General features: G+C 36.4%; 3 protein-coding genes and 1 long non-coding RNA gene across 6 annotated transcripts in view; 2 read left to right on the top strand and 2 right to left on the bottom strand.

Annotated features, from left to right (window-relative positions):
• Nucleotides 1-18,016, bottom strand: part of LOC149052173 (uncharacterized) — a 29,697-nt gene that overhangs the window by 9,887 nt on the left and 1,794 nt on the right. Inside the window, exon 2 of one of the 2 annotated variants that reach the window (XR_016181027.1) lies at nt 17,356-18,015. The exons of the other annotated variant lie outside the window; for it this stretch is intronic. This is a non-coding gene — a long non-coding RNA (uncharacterized LOC149052173). Of the gene's footprint in view, nt 1-17,355; nt 18,016 lie in introns of those variants that run through there. 2 annotated transcript variants of the gene reach the window in all.
• On the top strand, nt 1,771-5,482 carry LOC149052174 (uncharacterized). Its single transcript, XM_089180030.1, has 6 exons — nt 1,771-1,953; nt 2,041-2,158; nt 2,792-2,896; nt 3,325-3,828; nt 4,990-5,007; nt 5,069-5,482. Exons 1-6 carry the CDS (start codon nt 1,771-1,773, stop codon nt 5,407-5,409), a joined length of 1,269 nt encoding a protein of 422 aa, XP_089036156.1. The 3' UTR covers nt 5,410-5,482.
• On the top strand, nt 11,507-13,980 carry LOC149052175 (uncharacterized). Its single transcript, XM_089213776.1, has 2 exons — nt 11,507-11,925; nt 12,028-13,980. Exons 1-2 carry the CDS (start codon nt 11,759-11,761, stop codon nt 13,637-13,639), a joined length of 1,779 nt encoding a protein of 592 aa, XP_089069902.1. The 5' UTR covers nt 11,507-11,758; the 3' UTR covers nt 13,640-13,980.
• LOC149052176 (uncharacterized) lies at nt 14,108-15,991 on the bottom strand. Of its 2 annotated transcripts, none has more exons than XM_089181797.1 (2): nt 15,747-15,991; nt 14,108-15,275 (listed from the first exon to the last, which is right to left on the bottom strand). In XM_089181797.1, exons 1-2 carry the CDS (start codon nt 15,759-15,761, stop codon nt 14,667-14,669), a joined length of 624 nt encoding a protein of 207 aa, XP_089037923.1. In that variant the 5' UTR covers nt 15,762-15,991; the 3' UTR covers nt 14,108-14,666. The 2 variants fall into 2 exon arrangements, 1 of the variants encoding a protein (XP_089037923.1); XR_016179624.1 differs by having other exon boundaries at nt 15,143-15,383.

Here is an 18,016-nt window from a genome sequence, read left to right on the forward strand (position 1 = left end):
TTGGAAATACTATTGCAAATGATGTATTCATTTTAAAACAATGTACTTCCCAAAGGTTTCCTGCAAAATGAGATTACATAATCCATTCAAAGACTGGAAGTAAAGCATGCTGAGTTTTTCAGAATTGTTTTGTTTCCGTTAGACAGGGACTGCTGCTTAGTCAAAAATATATGATTTTAATGCAACTCAGCATTCATTTCAAGTGTAATCGGCAGTTATTTCTCGAAACTATAATCTCTACTAAAATCTCTGAATTAAAACTCAGATATTTGTTGTTATTTCGGGCCTTTCTGCCGGAATACCTCAGCCTTTCAACATTTGCGTTTGCTTTGCGTCTGTCATCAAACTGTTTGAATTTTCGCGTGTTATGACAAGTTTTAGAAGACGTTTTGCTATTGGTCGAATGTAAGAATTAAGTTAAATCATGCAATAAATAGGTGTCTGAATGCATGGCAAGCAGCAGTTTTCTCACCCGAAGCCCAGCTCCGCTGATCTTCTTTACGGATCTGTCGCAGGTTGAAAATTAACATTATCATTCTCTGGTTAAACAAAACTGTGAAAATATTCGGTCGACGGCCTGGAAGTCCAATTTTTCAGTGCTGAATATTTCTAAGAGTTGGGAAACATTGATAATGCATGGAATTTCGTGCTTGCCTTTGGATGTGAGATCCAAAACTTGTCACTAGGCGACCAATGGAAAGGAACAATTTTCTCTTTTTATCTCTGTTGTTATTGTGTGCTCCGTTACGAGCATGGCTTCACTGCTCCATGGAAGGAAATAAAGGTAGGAAGTTATACTTTTTTCGGTTCTTTAAATCTTAGCCAACTTTAAATTAGTATTGCACTAAATTATCTCTTGGCATAGGGCAGACATAAAATTCTTACCTGTTTAAAGAAATGTTATATCAGATTTCCTTAAGGGAAAAGACTACATACTTTTTGAGCATTCATCTCTGTGTTTGACTTTTATTTCAATGCTAACCTTACTCTGCCAAATTTTAGGACTAAATTAATTTGAAATTTTTACTTATTTTCTATTTTTGAAGTTCTATTTGTATCTCTTGTAAGATCGCCTGCAACTTAGCTATTCAACTAAAAGAAGTAGGAATATTAATAAAAATTAACCCTAGTCAATGATTTTAGGAAAAGTTACGAAACTCGATTAATTTTCAGCTGCTCGAAATTAGGCGAAAAAAAAACGCAATGACAATTTGTTGTTGATGTTTTCATTACGCTCTTGTTCCAAATTTCTTTGTCACAGAGGTATTGAATATTATGTTAGTTTTAAAGAAAAAATGATGCCAACCAAAGAGCGATATTTACTTCACTTTTTGAAACGAATTTTCAATCACTTAGGGGTCTATTTAACAGACACGTATTTCATATATTTAGTGGAAATAAGTAGCTTGTTTTGCTTAATTCAAAAACCCCCTCTTCCTGCATAAATTTTTATACTCATCGAGAAAGACAAATCGTCTCAATTCTTGGTTACCAAAGAAATTTCTCAATAGCTAGCTACTCAAGCATCAGTATCGTTATGTACCATTCAGATTCTTTTAATTTCGTCCGTGATTTGGGCGTTTTGTTTATATATGCTCGAAATTTATGTCACTAGTTTTAAAGAATTTACTGTTACAAAAAGTTAATGACACTTGTCATCATTTATCTTGCAAATCCCTTGCAGACCGTGGTTGCCGACGTCTTATGTTTCTGAAATCCTTTGAAGGACAAGCTTTTCAACGCCACGTTTTTAAAGAAATTTATTTAACCATGGGAATTGAGCCTTATAGTGACTGCAAAAATAGGTGCCTCATGGAAAATTCCTGTGTGTCCGTGAACATTGGTCCACCCGACAAGAATGGCCTAAGGGTCTGTCAACTGAGTGATTCTGATCACACCCAGCATCCTGATGACCTTAAACCCCAAGAAGGATATTTGTATTGGGCTTCAAAGGTGCGGAAAAATGGATTTTACCCGATGATGTTTATTTATTTATTTTTCTTGATAAAAATGTTACTAAAAATAAATCTGTCCATGTAGAATACGTGCTCCAGCAAGCCTTGTCCTCAAAATATGACCTGCGTCAATGGGTTTACCAACAAGAGATACATTTGCTTAATGTGTAAAGTTGGTTTCATGGGAGAAAGATGTGAACAAGGTAAAAAAAGAACTTTGTGTTTCGGTATTTCAGTTTATTCTGAATTTTTTTGGTCCTCTCTTCTTGTGTACGTTCAGGGGAAAAAATCAATAAATTCACACAATCAGTTTTATTAGGAGAACTCACTTTCCATAAACTTGTTTATTTGTATTTATTTTTTTTTTGTAATTGCTTCTCTAACGTGTATAAATGAGTGTGTCTCATTTTTGTAACAGCTCCGGTGCTCCATGAATCTTTTTTTTTTAAAGAAGCTTTTGATATATAATTTTTTTCTTCATTAAAATTGTTAAAATAAACAAGTGCACCAATTATGTAAAAAGAAAAAACAAACAAAACAAAACAAAAAAACCCTCTTACTCCATGGATGCATTCTTCTCCGCTAGAACGTTTCTTTAAAAGCCCTAGAAAGCAGTGGACTACAGTACGAAAATCTCGTAACCGTGAAATGGGCCAGACTTTGTGTCTTTCCACATTACCCAGTTTCTATACCTGGTCCTCTGTGATAATATGAGTTGTTCGAATGCCCCATTGGAATTCAAGAGAGTTATTTCCACTTCAGCGTTGTCTATCATTCGAAGATAATTATGCTGTAACATCAATCACTATTTTGTTCTGTTTGTTTGTTTTTTTCAGATATAAATGAGTGCATCAGTGATACCCACGGTTGTCATTATAATGCAAGTTGCAACAACACAATTGGCTCTTACACATGCAAATGCAAGCCAGGATTTAGTTGCAGTTAGTATGACAGATGTTTTGATTGTTAATCAGTGCAACGTCTATACAGTAATTATATGGAATCTGATGAGATTCTCATCAACCAACACCACCGGTTCATTACCATAATTCGCGTATAAGTTGATCAAACCATAATTTGAAATAGCTTGCATCATATCCTTTTGGAAAAAGCTAGATTTTCATGAATATGTTTAACCAAATTTCCAAATGTAAAAGTTCTGCCAAGTTTTCAATTACTACCACTACTACTACGCTCTTAAAGAGTTTTAGAGTAAAAAAAATTAAATAACAATTATAAAAAAGAAAAGGAACAGGCAATCCAACAAAAACCAATGATGGATCACATCAATTTTCTTTATTTTTCTCAATTGAATGAAAGAACGTGTGATAACAAAAAATTGTTCAAGTAAACTTTTTTTATCCCTCAGAATTCCAAGCCGTTTTTACAAATATCAATGCCACTGGAAGATATGGTCCAACGACGCTGGGCAGTCACTACACAGGTCAGGACCATGACGGACAAGTTAAACTGTCCAGCGGTATTCAACAATGGACTGTGCCGTACACTGGTGACTACAGAATAGAAGCCATCGGAGCAGCAGGAGGATACGATCCAACTCCCAACAGTGTTCAGTACCGAGGAAGAGGAGCAATTATGATCGGAAAATTTCGCCTAAACAAGGGTGAAGTCATACAAATAATTGTTGGTCAAGAAGGAGGAATAAACAAGCTGAGGTGGTCCTCTGGAGGTGGTGGAGGTACATTTGTAGTGAGAGGAGCCAATGCACCTTTGATTATAGCTGGAGGCGGGGGAGGTTTGCAAAGTGTTAATTCAAGACATGGAGGATGTGACGCCAGCACACAAACAACAGGGAATCCTGGATACCAATCATGGTCAGGGGGAAGCAACGGACATGGTGCACAGACGGCTGGTGATGGCGTTTCAGGTAAAAATATATTGTGATGTTTTCTTACTCTTCATGGCCTTAGCAGCAACTTAATCAGGTTGTACGTTCCTGGTCTCTATGCAAGACTAGTGCTGATAACGTGGCAATGTCATTATCAATCTAGTTTCTGACTGAGCATGAAAAGATAGATCACAGTTTTCACTCAGTGTCCTTCTAGGCATCTTTACCTTTACATTCTTTAGAGTATCACTTCCTCTGATATTTCAACATTTTAAAAACCCAGAAGAAATTATGAAATTCTGCCTCAACCACAGAATTGAACATTATTATATATTAAATTATCAAATAGCCTGAGTTGTTATCTTGGGAGTCTTTGGACCAAATGTTATGGCAACCATGGTGAAGTTTACATGCCTTATTAATTCGTTCAAAGAAGGCACGCTCGCAAAAAAAAAAAAAAAAAAGAATTAGGCTTTTTTGCTTTTCCGAAAATTCACGCGTTTGGATGACCACATGTCAAGTTATATCAATATCGAAAAAACTCAGAATTCCGACGGCCAACAGAAACATGGAGGCGTCCTGTAGAGACTCTCAGAAACATATTCAACATATTCTGTAAGTTTCTATCCATTAGTTACCCGTAACAGACCTTTAGTTCAATTCAGCTGAATGGCAATTTCGATTTCAAATCTTTTTTAAAATAATTTTTAACTTAAAAGCGGCTTGGGCACGCCGTGGCAAAACTTAATAGTCACTGGCCGAGTGCCAGCAACGGAGATTGCTTAAACCACAAGTCCTTATGCATTTCGCCATACCGTGCTTAATTTCTTTACTTCTTACGCAGACAGCCAGACTTCTTTTCCCATTTTAGTTTTTAACGCAGACATATAGCAAAGATCTCAACGTGCAACCGAAACAATGAGATGTTTACGAAATTCAAGGATCAAGAAACCCTTGGGGAGTCATTTATGTTTACATGTTATAATTGGCTATTCACAGTTTGGCCTGCTGACGAATTAAGTTCAGAAATATTTTTTTTTTCTTTTTCCAATAACTCGGGTGTATTTCAATACTTTACATAAATGTTTCTCGGAAACTTTATGTCAAATAACAATGTTCAGTTTTTTCACGGAAACTTTATGTCAAATAACAATGTTCAGTTTTACGTGGAAAAAAAATTCCAAGACAATTCTCAAAATATTGGCCCTCGAAGGTCTACCGTATCCTTAGATCAATTTCCATGTATCGTTATTTTTTTTCTCAGGTGGAGGTGGTGGCGGCTTTTGTTCAAGTGGAAGAAGTGGAGCGTATTTCAATGGAACCGTGGGAGAGGGTGGAGAGGGTGGTAAGGGATTTCTTCAGGGAGGGGTGGGTGGGAGAGCCCGTTACAACGATGTCACTGGTGGGTTTGGGGGAGGAGGTGGTGCTTGGGGATGGTCAGGGGGGGGAGGAGGAGGAGGAGGGTACTCTGGGGGAGGTAGTGGTAAAGACCTAGGTAATTCCTGTGGCGGTGGAGGTGGGTCGTTCAATGCTGGAAACAACCAACATAATGATTGTTGTTACAACTCTGTAGGTCATGGTCAGGTGACGATAATATTACAGTAGAGCAAACCAACCATAAGCTACCAAACTACAAACAAAAATTACAGACTGAGATAGTGATTCAGGGCGTTGGACGTTATATTTCTTTAACTTAGACATTAGGTTGAGGTTGATTTCGTAGGGAAGTGTTGACTTTTGCCTAAGAGACTATTTCATAGTAACATTAGAACAACTAGCATATCTTAAGCTTCAGCTCGATCTCCTCATTTTATCTTGATCGAGCATTTCAGTAACAATATGTCATTATGTTGGTTGTCCTTCTCTAATTTGCTAGTTGACTCAGTTCGTAAAGCACTACACCGGTATCTCGGAGGTCATGGGTTCAAATCCCACGCAGGCCTGAATTTTTCAGGCATCACTTTTACTACTGCTTAGGTAGTGTTCGTTTCTATGAAGACTGCTGTCGTTTTCTTAAAAGGATGTTTGTTTGACAACCATTTTGGGGATTTTCAAATGTCAAAGCCAAAAATGAACTAGATAGACCTAAGGTGTGTAAACTTTACCGACATTTTGAAAGCAAAGCTGGATATTCCTGAATATTATAATAGAACAAACAACAGGTGTCAGAAAAACATATTATAGAGAGGCAACTATGTCGTTCCGTTACTCAGTTTTACCCATATCCAATATTTTATACCATAGAGAGGCAACTGTGTCGTTCTGTTACTCAATTTTTACTCATATCCATTATGTTATATTATAGAGAGGCAACAATGTTGTTCTGTCACTCAATTTTACTCATATTCATTATGATATATTATAGAGGCAACATGTCGTTCTGCTACTCAATTTTACTCATACCATTATGTTATATCATAGAGAGCCAACTATGTCGCTCGGTTACTCAATTTTACCCATATCCAATATGTTATACCATGGAGAGGCGACAAGCTCGTTTTGTTATTCAATTACACCCATATCCAATATGTTATACCATAGAGAGGCGACAAGCTCGTTTTGTTACTCAATTACACCCATATTCATTATGTTATACCATAGAGCGGCAACTATGTCGTTCTGTTACTCAATTTTTCCCATATCCATTATATTAAAGAGAGGCAACAATGTCGTTCTCTTACTCAGTTTTACCCATATCTACTATGTTATATTATAGAGAAGCAACAATGTCGTTCTGTTACTCGATTTTACCCATATCTATTATATTATATTATAGAGAGGCTACAAGCTCGTTGTTATTCAATTTTACTCATATTCATTATGTTATATTGTAGAGAGGCAACAGTGTTGTTCTGTTACTCAATTTTACCCATATCCGTTGTTATATTATAGAGAGGCGACAAGCTCGTTCTGTTACTCGATTTTACCCATATTCATTATGTTATACCATAGAGAGGCAACTATGTCGTTCTGTCACTCAATTTTTACTCATATCCATTATGTTATATTATAGAGAGGCGACAATGTTGTTCTGTTACTCAATTTTACCCATATTCGTTATTTTATATTATAGAGAGGCAACAATGTCGTTCTCTTACTCAGTTTTTTCCCATATCCATTATATTGTATTAAAGAGAGGCAACAATGTCGTTCTCTTACTCAGTTTTACCCATATCCACTATGTTATATTATAGAGAGTCGACAAGCTCGTTGTTACTTAATTTACCCATAATCATTATGTTATATTATAGAGAAGGAACAATGTAACTCTGTCACTTAGTTTTACCCATATCCATGATTTTGTATTTGTTGCTTCATTGACGATTACCATGGGGCCAGTCATCAAATATCACTTAGGGGGAAGGGGGTGGAATTGGGGAGATCAGGTGGTTTTCGGGGGGAACGGAAGGGGATGTCAGTCGTCACCAACACAGTATAAAGGGAGGGCTACAGAAAATTGACTGGGAATTAACTTCTAATGAATGGTGATAGGTCATTGGAAAATTACTGAGCCTTGAGGGAGGATTGGGTAAATTTGATTGGGATAGAATAAAAATCTTTTAACGCCTCTAAGGGAATAAATAATTACAGTCTTATTTGCACATTGGTAAGTTAATCTACGCACAACTAAGTCAACCATGGAATTTGAAGTTAGTTTACTTGGAAAATAATGATTAAAAAAAAAGATTCTTGGAGATCAAGTTGACACAGAAAGTGCTTTTAAGTGGCCGTGAGACACTGTGCCTCGTAACCTAGGGAACTGAATTCCTCACACTTAAGAATGTTTTTGTAAGCGGCTCTCGCGATAGGCGATTTCTTTAATAATTTCGAAGCAACAATGAACTGATACCTTTGGTGTTGATTGCTTTTAGACGTACCCTCTCAGCGTATCTAGGAAAAATAAAATGTAAGCCAAATTTTGGAACGCTCTCCTTCGAAGCTTTTTAAAACAACAAGAAAAAAATTCCGCGGAAAAAATCTACCAGAATTTGAATTATGGTAAATAAAAAGAACACGAGAACAAAAGGAATGACGTTTATTAAGAAAAAATAACTGAGATTGAGGGAATAATACATGTGGGAAAGTGGAGTCAAAAGATAGAGATAACCGATGGAAGAAGACAGGAAACAAATTATGTTATTTTAAGTATGCAGCAAAACAATGTACTATCCATGTCCTTGAGACGAGAAGTAAACATATCCCTCTTTTAACTAAGCAGGGCAATTTTATTCGGCGGATTGTTGTCAGATATTTCTCTAACATCATAAAGGTTCCTTTTTGGCCGAGTTTTGAAGACATGAGACAGAGACTTTGGCTGTTATTTAAAAAAAAACCTCGAAATGCATCATTTCAGAGACTGAAAATTGAAGGCAAAACTGTTGTCATTTTTTAGTCCTTTGTTTTGTTATTATCTATGAGCAAAAATTCTCCCTTTATTCACTTTTTTTGTCCCTCTGAGACATTTCTGGAGATGAGAGTACCACGATCGTCACTGCAGTGACTCAGTTTACCAAATTTTCGATTAAAAAAAAAAAGTCCAACAGAGTTCTCGCAATGTCCTTCAAAAGACATGAGTTTCACATTATAAGATCCATTAATATTTCTTTAGTCTAGACATAATGAAGAAATAATACAATCTTACATAATCAGTGGAAATAACTTTGCATTTGTTATTTAACCAAATTTCCATCGCAAAAGATTTTTCCAGCGTGGATAAAGAAATAACTTCATGTATGAAATAAACATGATACTAAATAAGCAGAGGGGACACGAAATCTTCCTAGTCGACGAGTAGGTAAGATATTTCGCGATTATTATTGTAATATTACTGATCCTCAAGTTGATATTCAATTTCATCTTTTAATTTTTAAGAAAGATCTTAAACTTTAAGAGGGTTTCTAGGGCTCTTTGTAATATCCTTATTGAAACTGTGTGTTCCTAACAAACAAACTGATTAAATAAAAATACAAAATATGTTTGGTATAGTTCAGCACCAAACAGTTAACAACCTTTCAAATAGGTAAGGTCAATTTGGGTTTAAAAGCAAGGTATACACCAGTGGTGATTTCATCTTCAAGATTTTTTCCTTTAAAATTGTTAAATGCTAAGTAGGAGCGGTTATCAAGTTTTAATACCCCTCAGGTTTGGGCTTTAAGAGTTTCTACTTTACCTCTGTCCGTAAACTACTGCAACTACTAAATCTTTATAAATTATGAATTTTAAATAACTTGTCGATCGACCGCTATGTAAAGAATTTACTTCTTTTTAAAATTTACATTTATATTGAAAAGATTTTGATGGCTTTTGGAGATCAAATATTCTACCGAGGTTACCGAATCGAAAAACCGATTGATATCGCATGCAAACGCTGTTTCCAATACCCGTTAAACCTCAGTATTTTGTTATTGCCATAGAGGATCCAGAAAAATGCCGGAATCATTGATATTCGTATTGTCATCTCTAAATAGCATGCTAAGCAATGTCTTAAACTCTCAGAGGGATAGAACTAGAATAATTGGATGTTTCCTTAAATTTTTTTTTTTTGTTCTTCGTGAGGGAACGTCTAATAGCAAACATCAGAGTGATTGACAGGGACACGAGTGAATATCGTTGTTACCCGGCTGAACCATAACTGTGTCAGTGTGAACTTTATTTTAGACAAAATGGAGCGGAAGCACACCACTGTGAACTAAATGACTCAACGTGTTAAGAACATGTGAGGGATCTGGTGAAAGCAGCGAGTTACGTATACCACGGAACGAATGTACAAGCCATCACTTATCAATGTTAATTCTTTGGCTTTTAGCATTGGATTAGAGCTGAAGGCATATTCTTTGTATTTTTATCTAGAAAGAATTATGTATAAATCATGTATTATTTCTAATAAGTGCTATAAAGGACAGTGCAATTAAGTATCTCTTGTAGATTTAGTTCGAAATAATACTTAAGAACTACTCACCTGAGTGGAAATGGCTGGTGGTAGCGAAGTGGCAAGGTAAATATCCATTGCTAGCCACCGACATTGAGGTGAACAGTTGTTTTAGTGTATACTAAAATGGCAAGATATCAGTTTTTAGCTAATTTATTCCTACCATGTTTATACTATTTTCGGGCGCAAATCCCAAGCAAATTAGTAAGAGGCGAATAGCAACGGATATTTGGAGTTTTAGTAGCCAATCAGAGTGTCTACTTATATACTAAAGTTTGTTATGGTTCCCGAAGAACGCTCGAAGCCATTCAGAAAAGCTCTTTATACTTTTATCTTTGGCGTTTGCCCCTCGTCAGAGCAAATGAAGGGATTTTAGTTTGTACATTTTTGTTTATATGTAGAAAATGGAGTTACGCTAATTTAATTTTCCCTACATCAAGGCATGCATGTAGTTCAACAGGATGCAAAACTCTAGGAAAAATCGGCACTCTTAATTTTTCTCACAGTGTGTGATGATCACTGGACAATCAACGAGGCCAACGTCGTGTGTCGTCAGCTTGGCTTTTCTGATGGATGTCAGGCTCACGGCTGTTCTAGACGCGGTCAGGGATCTGGTCTGATCTGGATGGAATAAGTCATATGCCTAGGGACGGAAGATTGGTCATCTCACTGTAGACGGAATGAATGGGGAGACCACGACTGTGTCCATTAGGAGGACGTGAGTGTAAATTGTACCATCTGATTAGGCCCCGAAAACAATTTTACATGTAACTTATCATTGTACCCATAAAAGTGTTTCTCTTGACCAGAATTTATCGGTATTGCATTGTGCTTCCGCACCATGCTTAATCTCCTCAGCGTCTAAAAGAGTCACGATGACGAAATTAAGCTTAAAGCCAGTGAGTCACTCTGAGTTTTTTGGAATAAGAATCGAAATGTTTCGAATGGGATTTATTGCGTTTCTGTCCGTAAAATTTCCTAATATTTGGTGGAGTGTTAAACATATCTGTGCCCTTCAAACTGCCTATTAACGAAGTAAATTTATTGGCTCAATTTATAGTTAAAGTCAAAAAGAAAAACTTCTGAAAAATGAATCAAGGGCGTACTTATAATGATCTTGACCACAAAAATCATCTACAATGATTCACCATGAATTATGCGCGTTTCATAATCAGGTTGAACTCTATGGACAAAAAAAAATAATTAACGTCAAACGAACAGAAATAAACTCAACAGGAAACAGAAACTTCTTGAAGTGTCTGTCTCTCACCCCCCTTGTGCTTGATTGAGGTATTACACATTCATAAACAAATTAGTCAACTCTGAATAGGGAGTAAATAGGCAGAAAAAAAGTGAAAAAATACGATGCCGTTTCATAAAATCTAAGTCAAACTTCATTAGAGCGTCGATATAACTAACCTCATGTGTCTAGGTGGAGCCATCTATGTTATTCGCCAGCTGGGAGGTCTATGCTGGGAAAAACTGTACCTTATAAACAGAGGGCATAGTTTTTCCTAATACGGACCGACCTAAGCTGGTGGATAAAATTTTTATTTTATTTTTTTTCATGCCAAAAAATTACATGACATTTGCCTCTAATTTTTTTTTTTCGTTTCCAGGCCCCCAATAGTGACACAAAATCATGGCGGAAATTGTTAATTTTTTAGCGAAAAGCAGAACTAGACAAAGTTAACGATAACTTTATCTAAATGTACGGTTAGATTTACGATATATATTTATTACTCTATCTATAAGTCGTAGAATACTTTGGAAAAGTGAAAAATAAACCATGTAAATCGGGCTTCGAAGTCGTCGAACTTGAAAGAAGTCGTGACTGGCATTGACCGCTCGGCCAAACAAACTCATCACTTCAAGCGGCCTGGAGCGGCCTAGTCGTTTAAAATATGCGAATGTACGGGTTGATCTGGAAAGCCTGGGATCTAATAAACATTTTGGCTCCAAATTCGTACGTGTTGAAGCGAAAAAATATATGTAAATCGGCGATTGAAAAGTACTTCTTCGCAGATGTTGGCGATGTTGCGTAATGCCCGCGCTATTCTTGTAATTTGCATTACGTTTGTGTTGTTTTGTGCAGTAGAGGCCGTGCAAAACGACGAAGAAAAGAAGGAAAACGGCGATGGCGGGAATTACAGCCACAAAGAATATCCATCATTTCAGGCCCAACTAAACAAGTAATCTTTGAATCTATAAATTCCAAATATGTCGTAAATTTATGAAGTTGCGCCCGATTTCATGTTCAGCAATTGATAAATGTTCTACATGTTTGTTGGCAGTAAACTTCTGTACGAATTGTACAAATCTTCAAAACAAGAGGCTGACCGTGAAGAAGAACTCGATCCAGAGGAAAGCTTAGGCAAACAAAACTCCGTTTTAAGGATACTTATACAAAAAGTCGGACAGGAGTGCGGGATCCCTGGTGTAATAATAAATCATAGGCTGATCCAAGAATTCAAAACAAAGATCTGGCGATTAAATCAAGCACTAGCCAAAGCCAAAACTATGGGAGGCAATGGGGTGAAAAAACTCTTTTCCAATTGGACAAGGGGTAAATTTTCAACTTGGAATTTTAAGATATATTACTATGAAATGGACTGTGTTATGCTCCAAAACGAAAACAATGAATTGAGGGGACAGAAAAGAAAGCTTGAAGATGATCTTAAAGATGAAAAGTGCAAGAAGGCCAAAATTGAGCAGAAAATGAAGGAAGCAGTTGCTAAAAACAAAGACATTACTAGCAAATTTCAAAAGAAATTTAAAGGGCTTGTCCAGAAATTAATGAAACTACAAAAAGATAAGAAATCAAGGGGTCCTACCAAAAGTAAAACATTTCTAGACTATAGCAAAAGGCATCAAACTAGAGTTCGAAAGCAAATGGTCACAGACTGTGAAACTTCACTTTCATTTCTTGGACTTCATAATTTTGTTGCCACTAAAGTTGAAATTTTCCATGAGAACACTCAAGAGTACGAGACTCTCACATTGGTTGATAACAATAACATTCAAAACTCATCTCGAGCCGAGACAGTCACTGATGAGGAGATTGATGACATAAATTTACTGCTGTACACAAAGGAAAGATTTAATATATCAAATGAAGCATACCATGAACTTTCTATGATTTGCAAGGAACTACCTCGGTCATGGAAAGTCAAGGAGAGGATAAAAGCTTTAAATAGTAAATGGAATCTGTCAAGTACTCCCAATGATACTTGTGGGATTCAGCAGAGCATAGAGGAACGACTAGAAGTAAGGTTGCAGACTCTTATGAAAAACAGTCCTAATGCTGCTTTCAAAGAAAATCATAAGATTCGAGTTAAACTTTCTGGGGATGGTACCAATATTGGCAAACGACTACATGTCATCAATGTTACCTTCACTGTCCTTGATGAAGGAACATTGGCTCAGGCAGCTGGTGGCAATCATTTGATAGCTGTTATAAAGGAGCCTGAAAACTATGAAACACTTTCCAAAGCATTGACAGACATCCGAAAAGATGTAGAATCTTTAAAACATTTGTCAGTGGGAACAGAGCAGTTTGAAATTGAGTGGTTCTTGGGAGGGGATTGGAAATTCCTTGCATGTGTTTGCGGTCTTGGTGCTGCCCATGCTACATACCCCTGTATTTGGTGTAAATGTCCCTTATATGACAAATATGATGGAAGAAAAGAATGGTCTCTCACTGATGTCTCAAAAGGAGCACGTTCAATTGAGGAGATTCAACAACAAGTGAATACAAGGTCAAGAACAGTGGAGAAGTACAATTCTAAACATGCTCCACTTTTTCCCTCAATTCCCATTGATCATGTTGTCATAGATTCACTTCACCTTTTTCTTAGAATTTCTGACAACCTAATTAACCTCGTCATTCAAGAGCTGCGACGTTAAGATGCACTTGACAAAAACAAAACTTTTAATGATGGTTTTAATAGATCAAAGTACAAGCACATGGCAGGCTGGGAGACTTATCTAAATGATACCCTCAAAATTCCCTTCAACTGGTTTGTCTGTAAGGATTCAAAGAAATTGAAATGGCGGGATCTAACAGGCCCAGAGAAACAGAAATTATTTAGGAACATTGATTTCACTAGGGTATCGCCCAATCACCAGAAATCTGATCAAATATCACAGTTGTGGAAACAGTTTCTAACAATTGCAAACATGTTGAGTTCCACTATTCCTCAACAGAGCAAAGAAGAAATTCAGGAGGCATCAAAATCTTTTCTGGAACAGTTTTTGAAATTGTATCACACTAAGCATGTTACTCCCTACATGCATGCACTGGTATGGCATGTGCCTGAGTTTATACAAATGTATGGTACTATCAGCTCCTTCACTCAGCAAGGTCTAGGGAAACTTAATGACAAAACAACAAAGGACTTCTTCAGATCTACCAATCAACGAGGAATGGATGCGTTAAAACAAATTGTACAAAAAAGGAACAGAATTGAATATTTCGAGGATCTTGGCAGCCAAAGAGGCACAAGAAGTGTTACTTGTGGAAACTGTAAATTAGAGGGTCATAATATTAAGACCTGTTTATCCCCATGTAGCTCATGTGCATTTAAACCATGTTGTTCTCCCTTACATGTGATCAAATCAAACAGCAAATGGGTTACGAAATGTCAAAATGAGAATATATCGGTCTAGAGATAGATGATATGGAAGTACCTTAATAAATTGTTGTTGTTATATCAAATAAATAATTTTGCAGCCCTAAATTGTACACAATACAAGCACTAACAAATTGTTATAATCTGTTATAAAAACTTGTAATAGATAAAGCTGAGATAGTGCCTATATCCCCCCGAGGAATAGGGATTATTGTTAGAATGGGCAACAACTCATCCTCTTTGGTCAACATTAATGCATTACATGTTTGATACTGTCAGAAACATTGTGGCTACTACTACTGTTAGGATGGGGGCGATTTCCACTCATTACTGTTGTATTCAGCCTTCACACCATCCCCACGAACAAATGTAAAAATGACTTCCAAGTCAATTTCAGTGTGGCTTTCTACAAGAGTATCGCCGACATAAACAAACTCTCTTACAGGCTTTTTTTCATGAAGCCAAAATCTTACAGTTGCAGGAATGACATAACAAAAGTCTCCATTTACATTTTGAATTCTCTCAAACCACTTACTACCAAGTAGATCGCATAAATGAGAGTTATCATCAACACAATGTACTTCCCGTCCTCTTGACTTTTTTACAAATCCAATATTTTGTAAATATGTTTTATAAATATCCATGTCAATCTGCATCTCAATTCGAACCTCCGGTGACTCCCTTTTGGTTGAAAATAGACTAAACTTTACTTCGCGGCCAAGGCGGTTGAATAAAGCTGAAGCCCTGTCAGACAAGGAATCTTCACTCGGTATGAATCGTGGTACCAAGCGACCAAGACTACTTTTGTCTCTGTCAACTAAGTCATCTCCATCTCTCCATTCATCAAAGTCACTTGAATATCCAATAAAGTGAATTTTCACTTTATTTTCTATTTTGTCTCGGTCAACAATCTGCAAAGAAAATATTATCTATATCTTAGGACTATTATGATTCACTTTGACGATATAACTTACGGTAATTTTTAGTACTTACTTGAAATGATCACGGATAAAATGTTCCTGAAATAAAATTATTTAAGAATCAAGTTTCAGAACGATCCCAGTTAAACCATGAGTATTTGAGGCGACGAAAATTCCCTTTTAGGTTAACTTGCTAAATATCAGTACTGTTATATTTACTTGCATAGCGGCAAGAAAGATGGGCCAAATAACTCTCACTAGCAACGGTCAACTATGCTATCAGGTATTCTGAATTTACTCCTTTCATGTTAAACCGAAAACTATGAAATTTGTAAATTCCTTTATCTCTTAATGAACTTATTTCTTTCGGAAGAAGTTAAAATTATTCAAAAGAAGTGTGGTTTTATACCGCATGTATTACGTTACGAGGAAATTTATCAACAAAGCAATCTCCTTACTTACCTCAATTGGATACATTTTCTCCTGATCAACTTTTTCCGGTTTTTTGGGACGTATCTTCTAGGCTTTGAGATGAATGTGGCTTTCTATTCCGAGATAAAAACCTTCCACGGGACGAGTGCGCTTTTCAGCCGCCATTTTTTCTGTCTACTTTGTTCAGCCCCAGAGCCCGCTCATTCAAACTGCGCATGAGCAGGACCAATTTTTCAGTCTCGAGCAAATGTCTCCCTCAAAGGGGTAATTTTTTGGAATGAAAATTTCATAAAATTCCGGCCTAAATAACCCGAATGATCTAGGGCTGTAATAACGGCAAGATCCTCATTAAACTGAACTATTTCTGAGCGAGTAAATGGTTGTTAAAACAGAGATAATGCAAGTTAAACAGATAGACTTCATCGAAATATCTTCATTTGCGTATCGATAAAGGTGATTTAAAAGGTCTCTAATCAAACTCTGAAACCACGGAGCGTGTAAATTATTGTCTTCTTCTGCCATATAACTCGAGACAAATGAGATACTTTAAGTAGACCCAAGGGGAAGTTAACGCAGCTTTAGCCTGTTGAAGTCATATGGTTTTGGCAGTGAAATTTACGGTGCAAATGGTAAATTGAACAGGTCGACTCGAAAAGACTTACCGAAAGCGTATTTGAAGTAGGACTGAAAACTTCGCGACAACGAAAAAATAGTTTGAGTGAATTCAGACATTAAATGAATGAAAGTTTTATCGATTAATTCAGTTATCAATAAATATCTCAGTTTTAACTTTCTGAGTTACATTTGTGAAGAATTAAAGTAGACGGAAAACTATTTATAGGCCGCGAGTCAACTCATTTAATCACAAATATGCTTCTACAAACTAATTTCGAAAAAAATTTTCTGTCGGTAACCAGACGATTAATAAGTTATTAATTGGCTTGATTTGGTAAAAATGCTTTGCTTAAAAATAATGCCCAGCCGGCAAAACAAAATTTATTGATGGAAAATGGCAAGGAAGTTAGAGTTGTACTCGGCGACTCACGAAAGCGTTCCTGTGTCCGTGGGCAAATATAAGGAAAACCCAGACCGCTCTAAGAACCAATCAGATTGCAGGATTCGTTACCGTGGCCTCTGAGAAAAAATAAACATAAAATCTGCAAGTACATTTGATAGTGTTGGCATAATATGGATTGTCAAAATAAAATGAATTAAAATCAGTAAAGGTTCACTAGATTTCTTGAGTTGTGAACGAAATAGGCGTTTTACAGGAGCTCAAGAACTGTCTCAGTTACTAAGCGCTTTAAATGTTTAGCAGGTTGTATTCTGCCTCATGGCACATGGCACGACCAATTGCCGCGCTGAACTAAGAGGTCTGGGCTCGAGCCATGGCTAGGTCTTTGGAAAGACACTTTGAATAGACTCACATATAGAACGAGTGCCTCTCTCCACCCACCCGTCCCTCTCTCCATAGTCCCTCTCTCCACTCAGGGATATCAATGAGTGCCAGCGAAGTGTCATGGAGCTCAGACGAATTTTTTTCCACCCAAAAAATGTCGTTGTAGTCTCTTCCTAAGTTTATCATAGACATTATCTCCAGAAGACTCTTTTTGAGAAGGCTTTACGATATCTCCATAAGACACTTTTTGAGAAGGTTTACTTCAAATATTAAAGAATCAACTTAATGATTACTAACTTTTTGATTCTCAATTTCGTCTTCATAAGGAATTTTATAGGAAAAACTCGGGATTAAACTGACGTAAAACTCTAAGGTAACACTAAACAAAAAAACGCAATTCTAACATAAAGCAAGTCTTACATAATCTGCAAAATAAAAGTGAAACAAAAAAACATATTTTAGAAAAAAAAAGAAATAACACAAAAAGCAAAACAAAACAAAAAAGAACGTCCAAAAAGCAAAACTAAGACTTTCAGTTAAAAAAAAGTAGGATAAGACTAGTTTTATTTCCGATAAAAAAAAAATCATCAAAGAAAGTAAATATTTTAATGCCTTTATCATTATGAATGAAGCTACGAGACGAATCCACGCCTGTTTATTAAAATGTGATATCACTTTTCTATTAGGTCTTTTTTTAGTCACTCAAGTAGTCAACTCACGAATGACAAGAAAAAATTATAAGAATTTTATTGAAAATTTTGGATTGATGATCTAGGGAATCACGTAATTTCACTTTCCTTGAATGCGATTTTTTCACGGAGGGACTACGACGGCAACATAGTTAGTTCGTCTGTCAACCAATATGGGCTGAACACTTGGAGGATGCACCAAAGGTCGTCTC

Source organism: Pocillopora damicornis, chromosome 1 (assembly GCF_964200805.1).
Source record: "Pocillopora damicornis chromosome 1, jaPocDami1.2, whole genome shotgun sequence".
Taxonomy (NCBI): Eukaryota; Metazoa; Cnidaria; class Anthozoa; order Scleractinia; family Pocilloporidae; genus Pocillopora; species Pocillopora damicornis.